The sequence below is a fragment of the Hemiscyllium ocellatum genome, chromosome 10 (assembly GCF_020745735.1).
Source record: "Hemiscyllium ocellatum isolate sHemOce1 chromosome 10, sHemOce1.pat.X.cur, whole genome shotgun sequence".
NCBI lineage: Eukaryota > Metazoa > Chordata > Chondrichthyes > Orectolobiformes > Hemiscylliidae > Hemiscyllium > Hemiscyllium ocellatum.
The window spans coordinates 68,563,405-68,583,232 of NC_083410.1; the positions used below are offsets into that span (position 1 = coordinate 68,563,405).

Below are 19,828 nucleotides of genomic sequence, written 5' to 3' on the forward strand. Positions count from 1 at the left end.
AATTGAAACTGGACCATTTGTAAGATGGCCCTTTCTGTGCATAATTACCTCCTTGTGTTCCATGAATGTTCAAAATTTTATATTTTTAAAAAAAAGCACTGGTAACTTGAGTAGACAATAGACAATAAATGCAGGAGTAAGCCATTCAGCCCTTCGAGCCTGCACCGCCATTCAATATGATCATGGCTGATCATTCCTAATCAGTATTCGCTTCCTGCCTTATCTCCATACCCCTTGATTCCACTATCCTTGAGAGCTCTATCCAACTCTTTCTTAAATGAATCCAGAGACTGGGCCTCCACTGCCCTCTGGGGCAGAGCATTCCACACAGCCACCACTCTCTGGGTGAAGAAGTTTCTCCTCATCTCTGTCCTAAATGGTCTACCCCATATTTTTAAGCTGTGTCCTCTGGTTCGGCACTCACCCATCAGCGGAAACATATTTCCTGCTGCCAGAGTGTCCAATCTTTTCATAACCTTATATGTCTCAATCAGATCCCCTCTCGGTCTTCTAAACTCAAGGGTATACAAGCCCAGTCACTTCAGTCTTTCAGTGTAAGGTAATCCCGCCATTCCAGGAATTGACCTCGTGAACCTACGCTGCACTCCCTCAATAGCCAGAATGTCTTTCTTCAAATTTGGAGACCAGACCTGCACACAGTACTCCAGGTATGGTCTCACCAGGGCCCTGTACAGCTGCAGAAGCACCTCTTTGCTTCTGTATTCAATCCCTCTTGTTATGAAGGCTAGCATGCTATTAACCTTCTTCACTACCTGCTGTACCTGCATGCTTGCCTTCATTGACTAGTGTACAAGAACACCCAGATCTCTCTGTACTGCCCCTTTACCTAAATTGATTCCATTGAGGTAGTAATCTGCCTTCCTGTTCTTGCCACCAAAGTGGATAACCATATATTTATCCACATTAAACTGCATCTGCCATGCATCTGTCCACTCACCTAACTTGTCCAGGTCACCCTGTAATCTCCTAACATCCTCATCACATTTCACCCTGCCACCCAGCTTAGTATCATCAGCAAATTTGCTAATGTTAATGCTGATACCATCTTCTATATCATTAACATATATTGTAAAAAGCTGCGGTCCCAGCACAGATCCCTGCGGTACCCCACTGGTCACTGCCTGCCATTCCGAAATGGAGCTGTTTATCACTACTCTTTGTTTCCTATCAGCCAACCAATTTTCAATCCAATCTAGTACTTTGCCCCCAATACCATGCACCCTAATTTTACTCACTAACCTCCTGTGTGGGACTTTATCAAAAGCTTTCTGGAAGTCCAGATACACTACATCTACTGGATCTCCCTCGTCCATCTTCAGAGTTACATCCTCAAAAAATTCAGGAAGATTAGTCAAGCATGATTTCCCCTTCATAAATCCATGCTGACTCTGTGCTATCCTGTTACTACTATCCAGATGTGCTGTAATTTCGTCCTTTATAATAGTGGTGGGAAAGATGCTGGAGTCTGAGGTCAGACTAACTGGTCTATAATTTCCTGCTTTCTCTCTCCCTTCTTTCTTAAGAAGTGGTATAACAATAGCCACTCTCTAATCCTCAGGAACCGACCCCGAATCTATTGATCTCTGGAAAATATTCTTGAGCCCTGATTATTGCTTTGTTATAAAGTCATGGGAACAGGCTCTTCAGCCCATGGTTATCACAGAAACAAGTAAAACCCAAACTATACTTAGCCCATTTACCTGCACGTGGTCCGTAGCCTGCTATGCCCTGGCATTTTAAGAGCTCATCCAGAAGCTGCTTTAACGTTGTGACAGTACCAGCATCTTGAGCAGCATGTTCCATTTTTCTACCACCCTCTAGTTAGAAAACATGTTTGAGATTGAAATCACTTAGTCCTCACCTTACTTTATGCTCTCTGGTCTTAGACACACCAGCCAGGGGGAAACGAGTCTCACCATCCACCCTACCTATGCCCCTTATAATTCTTTATATCTCAATCAGAAACTCCACTCAACTCCTTAGCTCCAGGGAAAACAAATGCAGCCTATCCAGTCTCCTTATCACTGAAACTTCCTATCCCAGACAACATCTTGATAAAAAGTGAAAATTGCTGCAGAATCTCAGCACGTCTGGCAGCATCTATGGATTGAAAGCAAAGTCAACGTTTTGGATCTAGTGACCCTTCTGCAGAACTGATTGTAGCTAGCAAGGCGATATATGAAGGAACCTCGATTGTCTGAAGGAAACTGATACCGTCATTCGGTGAATCAAATTCCGGATAATTGAATGTCGAATAACATAGTTTAGCTGAGCATCGGGACCTTGCAATTTTGCTGGATAATCTAATATTCGGAAAATCAAATGTCAGATAATTGAGGTTCCTCTGTTATGTACTGAAGATTGGGGAAAGGAGGGTATGGGTGAGTGGAAGGAGTAAAAGATTGATGGAGATGGAGCCCAGAGAGAGAACAGCAATTGGGCAGATGAAAGGAACAGATAATGGTGAGCCAAGAGAGAAAAACTGCTAATGGGGACTATTAAGTGAAAATGAGTTAGCTGTGAATAAAGCAGCCCATGTGATGACAAGGCCTGGGGAGTAGGAGTGGGTAAAGGACATGGAAGAAGGTGCTCAAGCCCTAAAATTGTTGAACTCTGTAACGACTCCTAAGGACTGTAGGATTCCCAAGTTAAAAATGAAATGTTCTTCCGGCTCTCACTGGAGCACTGCAGCAGGCCTGAGAAACGTATTGGCCAGGCAATTGGAAGTTCAGGGTCATTTTTGAGAACAGAGTGCATTTTGTCTCCCCAGTGTAGATGAAACCATATTGTGAGCAGTGAATGCAATAGACTAGGTTAATTCATTGTGTAAATCCTTCCTTATTAGGCCTGCCAAAATACATCATCTTACACTTATCAGGATTAAATTCCATCTGCCATTGTTCTACCCAGTTTACCAGCTGATCGATATCAGACTGTAGCCTGAGTCCATCCTCCTTACTATCAACAATGCTATTAACATTCATGTCATCTGCAAACTTACTAATTATGCCTACTACGTTTTCATCTAAGTCATTGATGTACAAAAAATGCAAGGGTCCCAATACCGATCCCTATGGTGCACTGTTGATTACAGGCTTCCAATCACAAAAACAACCTTTCTATTTGTAAACCAATTTTCAATCCAGGTTGCCAACTTATCTTGGATTCGGTGGACTCTTAGCTTCTGGGTCAGCGTTACTGAAGTCCATGTAAACCACTCCACTCATGAAAATATTTATTCGCACTTCCTAAAAACATGCTTAAATTAGTCAGAAAGGATCTCCCTCCAACAAATCTCTGCTGACCATTCCTGATCAATCCTGATCTTTGCAATCCTGTTACTCAAAATTTTTGCCAATAATTTCCCTATCACCAACTAACTGGTCCATAATTACCTGGCCTATCCCTGCTGCCTCCAGTCATCTGGCACTTCACCTGTGGCCAAATAAGGCATTAAATATAGCCACGGTCCTAGCCTTGCCTGCCTTACCTCTCATAACACCCTGGGATCTCATCAGGCACCGGGGATTTATGCACTTTTTATGTCCTTTAAAACATCTAATATCCCCTCCTTATTAATCATAATGATTTTGTTCTAGGCTACAACTTCTCTTCAGAATCTTTCTTCGTGGTTTCATCAGTTTGCTGGCATTGTTGGCTTTAGCAAAAATGAAGTTTAAATGAAATTACTCAAATCATTTTAATACTAACCTGCTCTCTTCTGCTTTCACATTAGCAAACTGGGAAGACTTTCATTTGATCATCATTCCTTTGGGAAAATGCTTTGTAGTTTTACGTTGTGGCAGACCTATCCCAGTGCCAATGAGTTTCCCAAAGCTGACATTGAGAAACAATGACTACCAGAACTAAGAGGGATTCTTTCTGTGGGCCTTACTGTTTGTCTGTGAATTGCAGTAATTTTACATTTTAGTTTGTATCTGGGTTGCAAGAGTTCCACAGTTGGGTAATAAATAAATCATATAAAATTGACACAATAGAACAGTACAGCACAAAGAAGGCCCTTCAGCCCGTGATGTTGTGCTGACCATTGATCCTCGTGTATGCACCCTCACATTTCTGTGACCATATGTATGTCCAGCAGTTTCTCAAATGTCCCCAATGACCTTGCTTCCACAACTGCTGCTGGCAATGCATTCCATGCTCTCTCAACTCTCTGTGTAAAGAACCCGCCTCTGACATCCCCTCTATACTTTCCTCCAACCAGCTTAAAACTATGACCCCTCGTATTAGCCATTTCTGTCCTGGGAATTATTCTCTGGCTATCGACTCTATCTATGCCTCTCATCGTCATGTATACCTCAATTAGGTCCCCTCTCCTCCTCCTTTTCTCCAATGAAAATAGTCTGAGCTCAGTCAACCCCTCTTCATAAGATAAGGCCTCCAGTCCAGGCAGCATCCTGGTAAACCTCCTCTGAACCCTCTCTAATGCACCAACATCTTTCCTATAATGGGACGACCAGAACTAGATGCAGTATTCCAACTGCAGTCTAACTAAAGTTTTATAGAGCTGCAACAAGATCTCACGACTCTTAAACTCAATCCCCCTGTTAATGAAAGCCAAAACATCATATGCTGTCTTAACAACCCTGTCCGCTTGGGTGGCCATTTTAAGGGATCTATGTACCTGCACACCAAGATCCCTCTGTTCCTCCACACTGCCAAGAATCCCATCCTTAATCCTGTACTCAGCTTTCAAACGCGACCTTCCAAAATGCATCCCCTTGCATTTATCCAGGTTGAACTCCATCTGCCACCTGTCAGCCCATCTCTGCATCCTGTCAGTGTCCTGCTGCAGCTCTCTATGCTGTCAACGACACCTCCAACCTTTGTGTCATCTGCAAACTTGCTGACCCATCCTTCAATCCCCTCATCCAAGTCATTAATAACAATTACAAACTGTAGAGGCCCAAGGACAGAGCCTTGTGGAACATTACTCACCACAGACTTCCAGGCAGAATATTTTCCTTCTACTACCACTCGCTGTTTTCTGTTGGCCAGCCAATTCTGTATCCAGACAGCTAAGTTCTTCTGTATCCCATTCCTCCTGACCTGCTGAATGAGCCTATCATGGGGAACCTTATCAAATGCCTTGCTGGAGTCCATATGCACCATATCCACAGCTCGACCCTCATCAACTTTACTAGTCACATCCTCAAAGAACTCGATAAGGTTTGTGAGGCATGACCTGCCCCTCACAAAGCAGTGTTTTTGCATTTAATCAAGCCATGCTTTTCCAGATGGTCATAAATCCTATCCTTCAGAATCCTTTCTAACACCTTGCAGACGACAGATATGAGACTTACTGGTCTGTAATTGCCAGGGATTTCCCTATTTCCTTTCTGAAGAGAGGAATTACATGTGCCTCTCTCCAGTCCTCAGGTATGACTCCAGTGGACAGCGAGGATGCAAAGATCTTTGCAAGTGGCGAAGCAATTGCATTTCTCATTTCCCAAAGCAGCAGAGGACAAATCTGGTCTGGGCCTGGCGATTTGTCAATTTTAATGTTTGACAAAATTTTCAGCACATCAGCTTCCCCTATCTCTATCCATTCCAGCATGCACACCTGCTCTTCAAAGGTTTCATTTACTACAAAGTTCATTTCTTTCGTAAAGACAGAAGCAAAAAACTCATTTAGGGCTTCCCCTACCTCCTCAGACTCCACGCACACATTCCCTATGCTATTCCTGATCGGCCTACTCCTCCTTTGACCATTCTCTTATTCCTCACATAAGTGTAAAATGCTTTTGTGTTCTCCCTAATCCGTTCTGCTAAGCCTTTCTCGTGCCCCCTCCTGGCTCTCCTCAGACCATTTTTGAGCTCCTTCCTCGCCTGCCTGTAATCCTCTAGAGCTGAGCTTGACCCTAGCTTTCTCCACCTTATGTAAGCTACCTTCTTCCTTTTGACGAGAAGCTCCACCGCTCTCGTCATCCAAGGCTCCTTTATTTACCACTTCTTGCCTATCTCAGAGGGACATATTTATTCATCACTTGCAACAATCTCCACATGTCTATAGTACCTTTACCATGGAACAATTGCTCCCAGTCCATGCTTCCTAACTCATGTCTAATTGCATCATAGTTTCCTTTTCCCCAATTAAATATCCTCCCATTTTGCCTAATCCTCTCCTCCATAGCTATGTAGAATGTGAGGCAGTTATGGTCACTATCACCAAAATGATCTCCCACCACAAGATCTGATACCTGCCCCGTTTCCAAGCACCAAGTCTAGAATGGCCTCTCCCCTCGTCGGCCTGTCAATGTACTGAGTTAGGAAACCCTCCTGAACACACCTTACAAAAACAGCTCCATTCAAATCTTCTGCTCGAAGGAGGTTCCAATCGATATTGGGAAAGTTAGTCTCCCATTACAACAACAATATATGAAGTATTCCGTATAAATTATGCATATTAGAAGAAGATTAATTTACTGATCAGGTTTTTTCAGGTTATGGCTATTGATAAATGAAAATCAAAAGTTTCTTCTGAAACATCCACCTGTGATTAAGAGGCTGAATTCCAGTTTCAGGTGGACTGTGCTGTTGCATGTATTGTGCATGTACCTTCAAGCTTGGAGTGAAAGGTTTCTAGATGTTCAAATCAATTTTTGGGTGGTCAGATTATAACCCTTTGAGTCTCTTAACAATTTTGTTCCATGTGTGTGTCTCCTTCCCATGAGCCATCAACAATTATGCTCCGCTTTGTGTCCCAGTATAGAAGGTAGCTGCAGCCATATCAATAATACTTCCAGTTTTTGACCGGCAAAAAGAAAAATGGCTTTGGAGTCTGGTATTAGGCAACTACAACCACCATAAAAGTTATGGGACTAACGTATAAACATCGTGGGAATAATTTTAGAAAAACTATTTCCTCCACCAAAGTGAAAGTTGAGAATACAGGGGAAAGTGCACACACCATTTTAAAAAATTATATCAAATTTTAGAAGACTAAAAGTAAGAATGTTCCAAATGACATATTAAGATGAATAATAATAATCTTTCATACTAAATTGTTGGCATCTATTTTTATTCAGTGTAAATGCAATAAAAGAACTACTGTTTGAGACATTTTTCATTGGTTTTTGGAACACGTAACATGAGTTGAAAATTTCCAAGTTATTGGACCATTAGAGACGCTTTGTTGGATCTGTCAGCAATTTCAATAATTAGCTTAGTATTGTCAGCATGTTCTCATAACATATGTTAGATTATTTGGCAAGCTTCATGTATTTCAGTATTTTTGGATACTTAAGAATTCATACTCTTTGTTATTCTCAAATGTACACTTGATATTAGTGAAACACAAATAAACTTTAGGAAATGTAGCTGCCATTTTTACCTGGTGTAGCCTACATGTGATTCTAGATCCACAGCAATGGTTGACTCTTAACTGCTTTCTGGGCAATTAGGGATGTGTAATAAATGCTGGCAGTAAATAGATAAAAATAAGTTTTAAAAAAAAAACACTTTTTCATCATTTACAGGGTGAGTTATTTTGAAGTGCAGCACTTAATCACTTTTAATCAAAACAAGTTAGTAACTACTTTGTCCAGCAACAGGATAGTCTAAAACTACTTAACCTGACAAGCACAGGTGATACTACAAAAAAATGGTTTTCTCATTTGCCAAAAGGTCAGTATTGTTATGATTAGATTCCCTTCAGTGTGGAAACAGGCGCTTCGGCCCAACAAGTCCACACCGACCCTCCGATGAGCAACCCACCCAGACCCATTCCCCTACATTCACCCCTGACTAATGCACCTAACTACGGGCAATTTAGCATGGCCAATTCACCTAATCTGCACATCTTTGGACTATGGGAGGAAACCCACGCAGACACTGGGAGAATGTGCAAACTCCACACACAGTTGCCCAAGGTGGGAATTGAACCCGGGTCCCTGGCGCTGTGAGATAGCAGTGCTAACCGCTGAGCATGCCACCCAGAACGCCTTAACTTCCTTTTAAATTTCTATAAATGTTAGAACTAAAACTTAGTCAACATGGTTAAGAATCAAATCTATGTCCAACCTCCTCCTGATAACCAAATGGATTTTGCCTGTTGGACAAAAAGCTATATTTTATTGCCAAGGTAAAATCTACAATGGCATGGTCATTTTAACGTCGTGCTGCCAAAGCTTTAACTATCTGATTTAAGTAATGCTATCGACAGTTTGAGTAGAAATTGATATTTTTGGAAGTACGGTGTTTACCAGGATATGAGGGTCAAATTGTTTAAACTATGTTTTAAGTTTAAATTTCTGGGGTTGACTATTACATGGATATTACTTTTGAGGGACTGAAGTTCATGCCTGTCAAAATTTATACTGTATCATTAGAAGCCCAGATGGTCTCAAAACGAATAAAGAAAAAGACATCATGAATTACAGTAATTATTGGATAAAGAGAATAGAAAATAAAATGAATTAGTAATTATTCCATCTGCCTTTTCTACTTTTTTCTTGTTATTTTCTCTTTTATAAAATAAAACTTACCTTGGAGCAGCAATGACATCATTGGTGCAGCTGAGGGCAAGACTGGAATCCCAGACCGGAGCGGGACAGCCGGCAGACCGGAGTCCCGGAGCGGAGCGGCTGTACAAAAAGTGAATGCTAATTGTACTAATTATAGTGCTCACTCAATAATAAACTTGTGCACTCTGAAGCCTAACGTTGGTGTGAATTATGCGAAGGACTAGGGTCAATTTTTATAAAAGATTCCAGATTTTTTTGGCCAAAAACAGGGGGTCGGTTTTTACTTGAGACGAACCTTTGCTTGCATATTTCAGGTATATTGATACATTTTCAATTTACATCTTTGAAAACTTATTCCCCATCCCTCTTAGAATCTCAGTGTGGAACAGGCCATTCAGCCCATTGAGTCCATATGGGCCCTCTTAAGAGTATCCCACACAGATCCAAGATGGCGGCGACCCAGCAAGTCTGAGTCTATAGTGCTCTTCCTAAGACTTGGGTAAAGTGGGTCACCCACCCCCACCACACTCACCAAATCATTCATAATAGCTGTTAACTTTAAATAGCTGCTTAGTATTACATTTAAATAATCTAACATTTAGTGAAAAATGACCAAAGGGAAGGGAACCCGCAGCTCTCAACAAGTAGGACCCCCTCCCCCACCCTCTCCCTCTCCAGCTGCAGCAGAGGCGTCCACAGCCGCCCCGGGGGACTTAGCGACGGTAACAAGCCATGTGGAGATGATTACCAAGCTGGACGCGAAGATCGATGCCTTTATCGAGGAGTCCCGAAATCGCTGGGAATCACTCTCGGCCACGCTGAGACGCACAGCCGAGACATCCAGGAACTCGAGCGCCGAGTCGGAGGGGCGGAGTTAAAGGCCGCGACCTCCGAAACTGCAGCTCAATCGGCCACGGATCAGGTCGTCGAAAAAATATTCGTTTGCTGGGCCTTCCCAAACGGGAAGAGGAAGGCCAGCTTACAGCATTCCTGGAGCAGTGGCTGCCACGGCTTTTAAATCTGCATGCTCGATCAGGCCAGGTAAGGGTGGAATGGGCCTACCGGGTCACAATACGTGGGCCCGGCTCGAACCAGCGCCCACGCCCGGTCCTGTTCCGGCTGCAGAGCTATAGGGAGAGGCAGATGCTCCTGGTAGCCTCAAGAAATCTTGGAAAAGATCCCCAAGCCATGATCTATAAAGGATCCAAGATCATGCTATTCCAGGACTTTTCCCCAGCTCTGGTCCGAAAGAGGAAGGCATTCGATGAAGTGAAGAAGCGTTTAAGGGACTTAAATACTCAGTACTCCTTATGTTATCCAGCGACGCTACACTTTAACCACGAAGGATCCATATATAACTTTGGATCACCAGAGAAGGCTAAGGAATTCTTGGACTCTCTTAAATAAACTGTAAGAGATAGTAGATGTTGGTTCGTCTTTCCCTCTAGTGTACATCCCCCCACCTTTTTTGTTTCTCTTTTTTCTTACCTTATTGTTTAATATTATCATGGGGGCGGGGAGAGGGATTTGATTTTCTCCCCCCCCCCGGCGTGGGTTTGTTTTTTTTATTACTTTATGTATATATGTGGGTATGTGTGTATGTATGTATATATATGGTGGGGCATTTGGTTAATGTTGGTGGGGGGAGGCGGTTACCTTATTCTATTTTACTTCTGTCTTTAGGAGCGCGGTTGTTTTTCCCCTGTTATTTTGTATTATTGTATTTAATTATTACTTGTTGAGATTGTAATTTTATAGTTGTTATATTTATATATGGTATTAACATTCCCAAATATATTCAGGTGTTGGTGTGGGCGGGGGTAGGGTGCTCACTGTTAACTCTAGCTTTGTATTATATTTGAATTCTCCTCATTTTATTGAGGAGCACCTGGGTCAAGGGTGGAGCATTGGTTGGGAGAGGATAAGATGGACTTTTGGAGAGGAAGGGACGCTCCCTGGGAACAAGGGGGAAAATCTCCATTTAGATACGTTTTATATTTTTTTTATTTAGAAATAGTTTTTTATTATATTATTGTGAGTGTATTAGAGAGCCTTTATTTTTGTAAATTTTATATGCTCCATGCTCGGGATGTTCCAGATAGGGTTTCCCCTCCCGAGGGGTCTTGGATCTGCCCAGATGATTATGGTTGATCAGTCGGTTAAGTGGTGCACCTGGAATGTCAGGGGGAGTAATTCGCCAGTTAAAAGGAAGAAAATATTATCAAATCTTAAGAAAGAAAGAGTTGATATAGCTCTCCTACAGGAGACACACCTGTCGGATAAAGAACACTTAAAATTACGGCAGGGTGGATTTGATCAGGCCTTTTTTTTCTTCTTTTAGCTCAAAAAGCAGGGGAGTTGTTATTCTTGTTCGGAAGAATTTCCCTTTCAAAATTCTAAATCAGATAAAAGACGAATCTGGATGATATATTTTGATTAAAGCCCTCGTAAATGGAGAGGAATATGGGATTCTAAATTTGTACTGCCCCCCGGCACACCCCTTTAAATTTATAACGGAAGCTTTATCAAAATTGATGGCCTTTGGTGCCCGTCATACAATTAAAGTCTCCCCCTATAATTGTATTATGGATCCGGAAATAGATAGGATTCCCAAGAGTGCTGCTGGAGTATCTCCCAGATTCAGACAACTGGCGGATCTGAATAAAGAATTAGGATTGGTAGATGTGTGGAGATGTCTCCATCCACAGGGTAGAGATTTTTCTTTCTACTCTAATCCACATAAATGTCATACAAGAATTGATATGTTTTTTGCCCCATCGATTTTTTAAAATTCCATATCATCCTGTAAAATAGGTACTATAGCAATTTCTTACCACGCCGCTGTATATATGGAAACTAAGGCAAGGAACAATGGGACATCCACTCGGCATCGGTGTATGGACCCCTTCCTGATAAAAGATAGTAAATTTGTAAAGTACTTCTCCCAAGAATTTAAAACTTTTTTAGAAATTAATTCAGGTATAGCTAGCAACCCATCAATGATGTGGGAGACCATCAAAGCTTATGCACGAGGTTTGATCATCTCCTACTCAGCGACCCAGAAAAAACTGAAGGGAGAGCAACAGCGTCTGCTCGAAGCATGCTTAAAAGCAGCTGAAACAGCATACGCTGATAGACCTTCTATTATAAAATTTCAGAGGATTACGGCTCTTAGGACAGCTCTAAACACTATGCTTACTCAAACGGCTAAGAGGGAGATATTATTTGCAAAACAAAGGTTATATGAATATGGCGACAAACCGGGTAGACACTTAGCATTTCTTGCAAAGAAAAAGAAGGCCCCTCAGACTATTACGTCTATCAAGGAAAGTACAGGTACTTTGACTCATGATCATGAAAAGATTAATGCGATCTTTAGAGAATTTTATTCTGAGTTATATAAATCGCAGGATTGTGAAGATAGGACTAGGAGGATGCAGTCATTTTTTAAAAAATTGACCTTTCTGGGCTTGACTCCAGAACAGGTATCGGTCCTAAATGCTCCTCTAACAGTCCAAGAAATACTTGATGCAATTGGGCAACTCCAGAGCGGAAAGGCACCGGGCCCAGATGGTTTTCAAGCTGAATTCTATAAAGAATTTACAGAAATATTGGCTGATCCACTTATGGACATGTATAACTATGCATATAGTCAGGGCTGTCTCCTGCCTTCGCTGAAAGAGGCAAATATCTCTCATCCTCAAAAAAGGAAAAGATCCAGAAGACTGTACATCATATAGACCAATATCCTTGCTAAATGTAGATTTTAAAATCCTCTCTAAAATGTTAGCACTGAGACTAGAAAGGGTACTGCCATATATTATAAAGGAGGATCAGACGGGATTTATTAAGGGCCGTAGATCATCCAATAATATTAGAAGGGTTTTGAACATGATCCAAGCCTGTCATCAGGGAAAGATACCAGGAGTAGTAGTCTCATTAGACGCGAAAAAGGCATTCGATAGGGTTGAATGATCATATTTGTTTTACACATTGGAAAGGTTTGGCATTGGACAGGTGTTTACCAAATGGGTCTCAACATTGTATAGTGATCCCAAAGCAGTTGTGGTTACCAATGGATTAGGTTCGGATAGCTTCAGTGTGGGTAGGGGCTGCTGTCAAGGATGTCCCCTCTTGCCATTATTATTTACGCTAATAATTGAACCACTAGCAGAAGCTATACGGACTGATCCTAATATAACGGCCCCGAGGATTGGTACAGGTAAACACAAAATTACCCTTTATGCAGATGATGTTCTTTTATTCCTCAATAATCCTCTGATGTCCGTACCTCGTCTAATTCAAGTTAATTAATACATTTAGTGCATTCTCCGGCTATAAAATTAATTTTTCAAAATCGGAGGCTATGCCAATGGGTGGCTTGGTTATGACCCCCCACTTAGTGGACGGATCCCTTTTTCCCTTTCGTTGGTCCCTGGAGGGTTTCTTATATTTAGGTATTTTTATTACTCCAGTATTTGGTCAGTTGTATAAGGCTAATTTTGTGCAATTACTGGAAAGGATAAGGCAGGACCTCCAGCGATGGGGAGACCTTCCAATTTCCTGGTTGGGTAGAATAGCACTAATTAAAATGAATGTTCTGCCCCGTCTCCTATATCCTGTGAGAATGCTCCCGGTGATGCTGCCAAGGATGGCCCTACGTAAATTATATGGCTGGCTGGGTTCCTTTATTTGGAATCCTAGCCCCTCATTAAGCTGAAGAAGCTACAGCTTCCACAGGCAAGGGGAGGACTGGACTTCCCAGACTTTAGGAAATATCAGTTAAGTTCCCTACTAAGTTACATAGCTGATTGGGTCTTGTCCGACCCACAATCAATCTGGCTGGACATCAAGGCCTCTCAAGTAAAATACCCACTTATTAACCTCTTATTTTCAGACAAGAGGAAAATCATTACAGATCACTGTAAAAACCCCATAATACTAAACACAGTTAAGGCCTGGAATATAATGCGGCAAAATGAGGGTAATTTACATAAAACATCCCTCTATGCACCGATAGTAGGGGCATGGGGATTCCAACCGGGGTTTACAGATGCCACTTCTAAACTCTGGAGATCCAGGGGTATCTCATGTTTAGGGGACCTATTTAAAGATGGGGTCCTGATGTCTTTTGAACAGCTGCGTCAGAAATTCGGATTACCCAATGGAGACCTCTTTCGATACTTCCAAATTCGAGATTATATACAGAAGAAGACTACGTTAATAGATAGTTTTATAAATCAGATAGAGAATGTAATGTCCTACGACCAGTGGGGGTATCCTCCGTCAGTACTATTTATCATTTACTACATGAAGTATCGGGAGATATGGACAATCTGATTAAAACATGGGATCAGGATTTGGGACTAGAAATCTCTATAGAAATGTGGAATGATATTTGGGAAAATGCTAGAAGAATTACTATTTGTAACAGAACCCAGGCTATCCAGCTGAAGATACTTCATAGGGCCCATATAGCACCGGCTCGACTGGCAAAATTTAAGGCAGGAGCATCTCCAATGTGTCCCAAATGCAAAATAGAGGTGGGCACTCTTGTACATTGCCTATGGACTTGTCATAAGATCCGTAGATATTGGATTAAAGTAGCAAGTACCCTGACAGAAGTTTTAGGAACGGAAATTAGAGTGGACCCTGTATCTCTCCTTTTGGGCTTTTCGAACTTTTCCTCCCTGGATATGCATGGGAAGAGACTATTTTCTATTCTCTTTCTGGGCAAGGAAAAACATTTTGGTGAACTGGGTGACTGAGGGTCCCCCTGGACTTTCAAATTGGCACAGATTAATTATGGAATGTATTCCCCTTGACTTCCTTACAAATATGGTGCACCGAAAGACTGAATTATTTTATAAAATATGGCAGCCCTTTTTGAATTACATAAATGCAGATATTTCGGCCATCCTAACAAGGGCTTTTATTTAATGAAGATCACAAACCTGGCTGCTCCGGGGCCCCTTAGGAGAGGAATCCCGCACGAATACGGGTTTTATTACATTTGATGTTGTTACATTCCGAGCATGTAAGAGACTTAAGTATACACTCTGGTTAGTTATAGGTTAGATTAGTAGAAAGTTGAGTTTTGTTTTTTTTTATTTTGGTAATTTTTTCTTTTCCTTTGTTAAATTTTGACTATTGTATATTTGATTTAATTGTACATCAATGTTTGTATTTGAGAGTTTTGTTTATTTTTGTAAACTTGTAAAAATGTTAAATTTCTAATAAAAATATCTTTAAAAAAAATTAAAAAAAGAGTATCCCACACAGACCCACTCCCTATGCTACCACTGTATTCCTGCATTCCCTATGTCTAATCCACCCTGCCAGTATATCCCTAGTCACAATGGGCAAGTTACCTTGGCCAATTCACCTCACCTACATATATTTGGACAGTGGGAGGAAATCGATGCAGACACAGGGAGAATATGCAAACTCCATACAAACAGTCGCTCAAGTGTGGAATTGAACCAGATCCCTAGCTTTCTGCGGTTGTGAGAGCATTGTACAAATACAAGTTTTTTTTTCGGCTGAAATTGGTTTTGCTAATAAAATAAAAATCATTCAGCACATTTTTCCCTTGATCTCTGCGGAGGAACTTATTAACTTTGAAGAACGTAAAACAGACTGAGTAATAGCAATAACCTTTGTGACCTCCAACACAATAGTCATCCCCAAAGTATGTCACTGGAGAACTCAAAAGCAATTTGAAACTCAACCATGTAAGATTATTTGGCTAATCTTGGTCAAAGATGTGAATTTTGAAGAATTCGTTACGAAAGAAGTGTGAGGTGAAGAAGTGTGAGAGGGGCATGCTAATGCTTGGGTCCAAGGGAACTGAATGTGTGGCCACTAATGGTAGAGTGGTTAAACTCACACTGCTCTGAGGCTACCATTAGGGGAATGCGCAGGTATCAGATTGGAGGACATGCAAGGCAAGGGTGAGAATTAAAATTCAAGATGTTGCTTGACTAGGAGGGCAGTGTACAATTTAGTAGCCATGAAGGTGGTGATATGGCTGGTGGTGGTAGAGCTAGGAATAATAGCACATATCCAACTCGGTTGTATTCAGTGTATTTTCATAAATTGAATGTACACAAGTACATATGTACTTTTTGCAAAAAAAATTTGCAAAAAACTATGCTTTGGACCTCTTATTTCGATTTACAGTTGCGTTGTTGAATCTATGCCAGCCATTGTACAATGTATTATCTTAATCTTTTCCATATGAAGATGGATATTCTGTTAATGAGTCTCTTCTGCAGCTTTCCTAACAAATGTTGGGTCAGATTTTTCATTGGAGCAGGAGAATCGATGTTTCGGGCAAGAACCCTCTTGTGCGGAATGTTGATTCTCCTGATCCTTGGATCCTGCCAGACCTGCTTGTGCTTTTCCAGCACCACACTCTTGACTCTGATCACCAGAATCTGCAGTCCTCACTTTCTCCTAGATTTTTCACTGGCCAGAGTCATCATTCCAGTGTAGATTGGTATTTGCATATGGGAGCCTTGTGGAATCCCAATCATAGCACAGTCTGGAGGAATTGTTTGGGAAGTTTAATTTTCTGCTGGGCATTTCCTCTATGCCTGGAACCCTCTGAAAATCTCTGTTTAAAAAAAAATGGAGACTTCAGATGGTTCAGATAAAATTAAGCAAAATAGTTAGTTATTCAGGAAATGTTAGACTACTAAGGGCATAGTCTAACTCTTGAATAACTATTAAGCAAACCCCATTGTTGCCTCACTTATAATATCAAGAGCCGGACTCCACAGCCTAGGTCCCCCGCTATAAATATTGAGTAATAGACAAAACAGATCTAAGATTAAAAGCTGTGTACAGCAGACTGTATTTTAATAGACTAATGCTGAATGAGGTTTGTCTGTGAGCCTGGATGTTGCTTAGTCTATTGAGATAGGCGTATGCATACGAAAACATTCGATAATTGACAGCATTTTCTCTTGGATCTATTTTGTCAGTTGCTCAAAGTTAACTTATGCAAAGATGTCAAGTATATGTAGTTTCCGCTATTTAAAGGTCTTGTTGATACTTTTAGAAGGTGTTCTAACAGCAGATTTGTAAAGAATACACTGCATTTATAATAAGGTTCATTGGATTTATACTGAGGTGTTTATTGGGTGAATTGATATAGAAGTGTAATGCAATATATAAGTGCTGTTGGTGCGTGGAGTGGAATTAATTCACATGGAGGGTAGGAGGGAATGCTGGGGAGATTGAAGCATGAATGGGCATGTTTAGAGAATTAATGAGGACTATAGGGAGGAATAAGGAATATTGAATTAAGCCACCTTTAGACTTGGCCAATGTGACTGTCTGTTTCCGGGAATAGTGGGCCAGGAGACCCACCCACCTCCTTCCCCAATTGAAAATCCCACCTTCTCAGATTCCTCTTCTGAGGCAGCCATGCTAATTTGAGTCCAGTCTCTACATGAAAATCCAGTCCAATGTCTCCACAAAACATACTTTTTACTTTTTCTATTCCTAGTACTTTAGCAATATACCAAAAAAATGGCTAGCGTCACCATCATTTCACACAGGAGTGGCTATGTCTTGGCTTTCCTTTTGTAATTAATTAACATCAATGAGCCTAATGCTCATTAACATCAATAACAACTAATGCTCAACTGGAGGCATGTAGGTAACATGAAGTAGAAATTCTGGCAGCTCGTTCCATACATGCACTACCCTCTGCAGTTAAAAGGTTATGCCTCAGGTCCTTTTTAAAGCTTGACTCTTTCATTTAGACCTATGCACTCTAGTATTGGACTCTTCCCCCACCACCCTTGGGATGAGGGTTGGTGGGGGAGAAACCTTGCCTATTCATTCTGTCTATGCCCCTCGTGATTTTATAAATCTCTACAAAATCACCCCTTGGTGTCTGACACTCCAGGAAACATAGTCCCAGTCTTTCTCTAGAACTCAGACCCTTCAGTCCTGACAAAATCCTTGTAAATCTTTTCCGCACTTTCATAATTTTAAGAACATCATCCCCATTGAAGGGCGACCAAAATTGTACATGGTATTCTGAAAGTGACCTCACCAATGTCCCATGCAACTGCATCATAACATCCTAACAAATATATTAAATGCTCTGACGATGAAGGCAAGTGTGCCAAACACATGCCTCCTGTTTCTTGACCAGAGCCTCAATTTCTCTAGTGATCCAGTATCCCGTACCTACCAGCCTTGCCTTTCACCTTAACAGAAACATACTGTCTCTGGACTCTTAGTTACCTCATTTTTTAAAAACTTGCCACTTCCCAACCATCCTTTTACCCATAAATAACCTCCCCCAATCAACTTTTGAAAGTTCCAGTCTAATACTCTCAAAATTGGTCTTATTCCAATTTAGAACTTTCACCTTTTAGATCAGTCATGTTCTGTTCCATCACTATTTTAAAGCTAATAGAGTTATGATCACTTACCCCAAAGTGCTCCCCTATTGACACCATAATCACTTGCCCTGCTTTGTTTCTCAACAGAAGGTGAATATTCCTCCTTGCCTGGTAGGTACGTATTGTAAGAATTCAACAAAAATAATTTAGCTACCTAGTGTTCAGAATTTTTCCATTTTTGATATTATTCAAATACCTTAGTGAAACCTGAATTGAATTCACGCCTAAAGATGATATGTTTAATTCTTGAAGAGCTAAGTAATAGTACAGTTAGTATCACCACAGATATTGAAAAATTTAGATATTTTGTGGATGGTAATGATCACAAGATAGTAATTGAGTCAGTGGATTCCAGATAAAATCTTAACTTTAGAATAAGCCAACAGTCTTTTATAATTGCAATTTCAAATCTGAGTTCAGATGAAAAACCTGGGAGAGTAAATAACCATCTCAGTGACTAATTTTTTTCACCTTTTAATATAGAATTTTATTTGAATTTTTATTAAGGGCTGTATCTTTCCAGAGGTAGGTTTCTATGCTTAAGTTACAACTCTTCCACAACCACCACCACCAATTTATAGGGGGAATGCCAATGTAATACAGGTGTATCCAGAGATAATCTGCCGTTGTTTACACTGTTGTCCTAAACTTGATTTGCATTTATAAAAGTTGATAACTTGTAACCATAGTAATTCTGCAAGTGAGGATTTGTTTTGCACAAACGCAATAATTTGCAATAAATCAAACTTTTCATTTTAATTCAACAATATTAAATGTTCAGCATGTCTTTCTGATCTTTGGCTGAAGGTAATAGAATTGTCTCTTATGGAAAATGGGAGGGAAATTAATTTGATTAATTGATATGAACTTTTTTTCAGCATGAGCAAGAAGGATCTTTGAACATCCACTTTCCAGCACCAGAGGGTACAATCTGGGACAGCTCTTTAGAGTCGACTGTTCGTGTCTGCTTTCCTGATAACCAAGTAGTGAGCATGGCTATTAAACCGGACCATACAGTGGGAGATGTACTACTTACGGCATGCAAGGTATTTTTATGAAGTTGAGAAAACATAATTTTATGAAAGGATTAAAAAAAATCTGTTTTTAAAACTGGCTGGATAGGTGAGTGTATCGTGATGGTTTTATTGAGGGGTCGAGCGGAGGTGGGACAGTATACCAGGTCTGGCTGGATTGGGGATACTTAGTTTTAGAGTCATACTTAGTTTTAGTTTCCATGCACAAATGGAAACAGACCCTATGGACCAACTTGTCCATGCTGACCAGATATCCTAGATTGAAAGTCCCATTTGCCAGCATTTGGCCCATATCCCACTAAACCCTTCCTATTCAAATACCCATCCAGATGCCTTTAAAATGTTGTTGCCAGCCTCCACCACTTCCACTGACAGCTTGTTCCATGCACACACCATCATCTTCTGTGTGAAAAAGCTGCCCCTTACCCTGTTAAATCTTTCCCCTCTCACCTTAAACCTATGCCCTCTAGTTTTGGACTTCCTTACCCTGTGGAAAAACCTTGACTATTCACCATATCAATGCTCCACATGATATTATAAACTATAAGGTTACCCTTCAGCCTCTTGACGCTCCATGGAAAATAGACCATCATATTCAGCCTCTCCCAATAGCTCAAACCCTCCAAACCTGGCCACATTCTTAACTCTTTTCTGAACCCTTTCAAGTTTAATAAGATCTTTCCTATAGCAGGGAAACCAAAGTTGTGTGCAGTATTCCAAAAGTAGCGTAAATAATGTCCTGTGGATTCCCAACTCCTATACTCAATGCACTGACCAATAAAGGCAAGTGTACCAAATGCTGCCTTCACTATCCTGTCTACCTTACACTCCGTTTTCAAAGAATTATGCGCCTGCACTCCAA

At 40.9% G+C, this 19,828-nt stretch overlaps 1 protein-coding gene across 1 annotated transcript in view; it reads left to right on the forward strand.

Moving 5' to 3' along the window:
- LOC132819796 (rho guanine nucleotide exchange factor TIAM2) overlaps window positions 1–19,828 on the forward strand; it is a 401,154-nt gene that overhangs the window by 216,498 nt on the left and 164,828 nt on the right. The window contains exon 10 of the mRNA XM_060831569.1: window positions 18,811–18,978. Within this exon, the coding sequence (XP_060687552.1) occupies window positions 18,811–18,978 (168 nt within the window). The remainder of the gene's footprint in view (window positions 1–18,810; window positions 18,979–19,828) is intronic.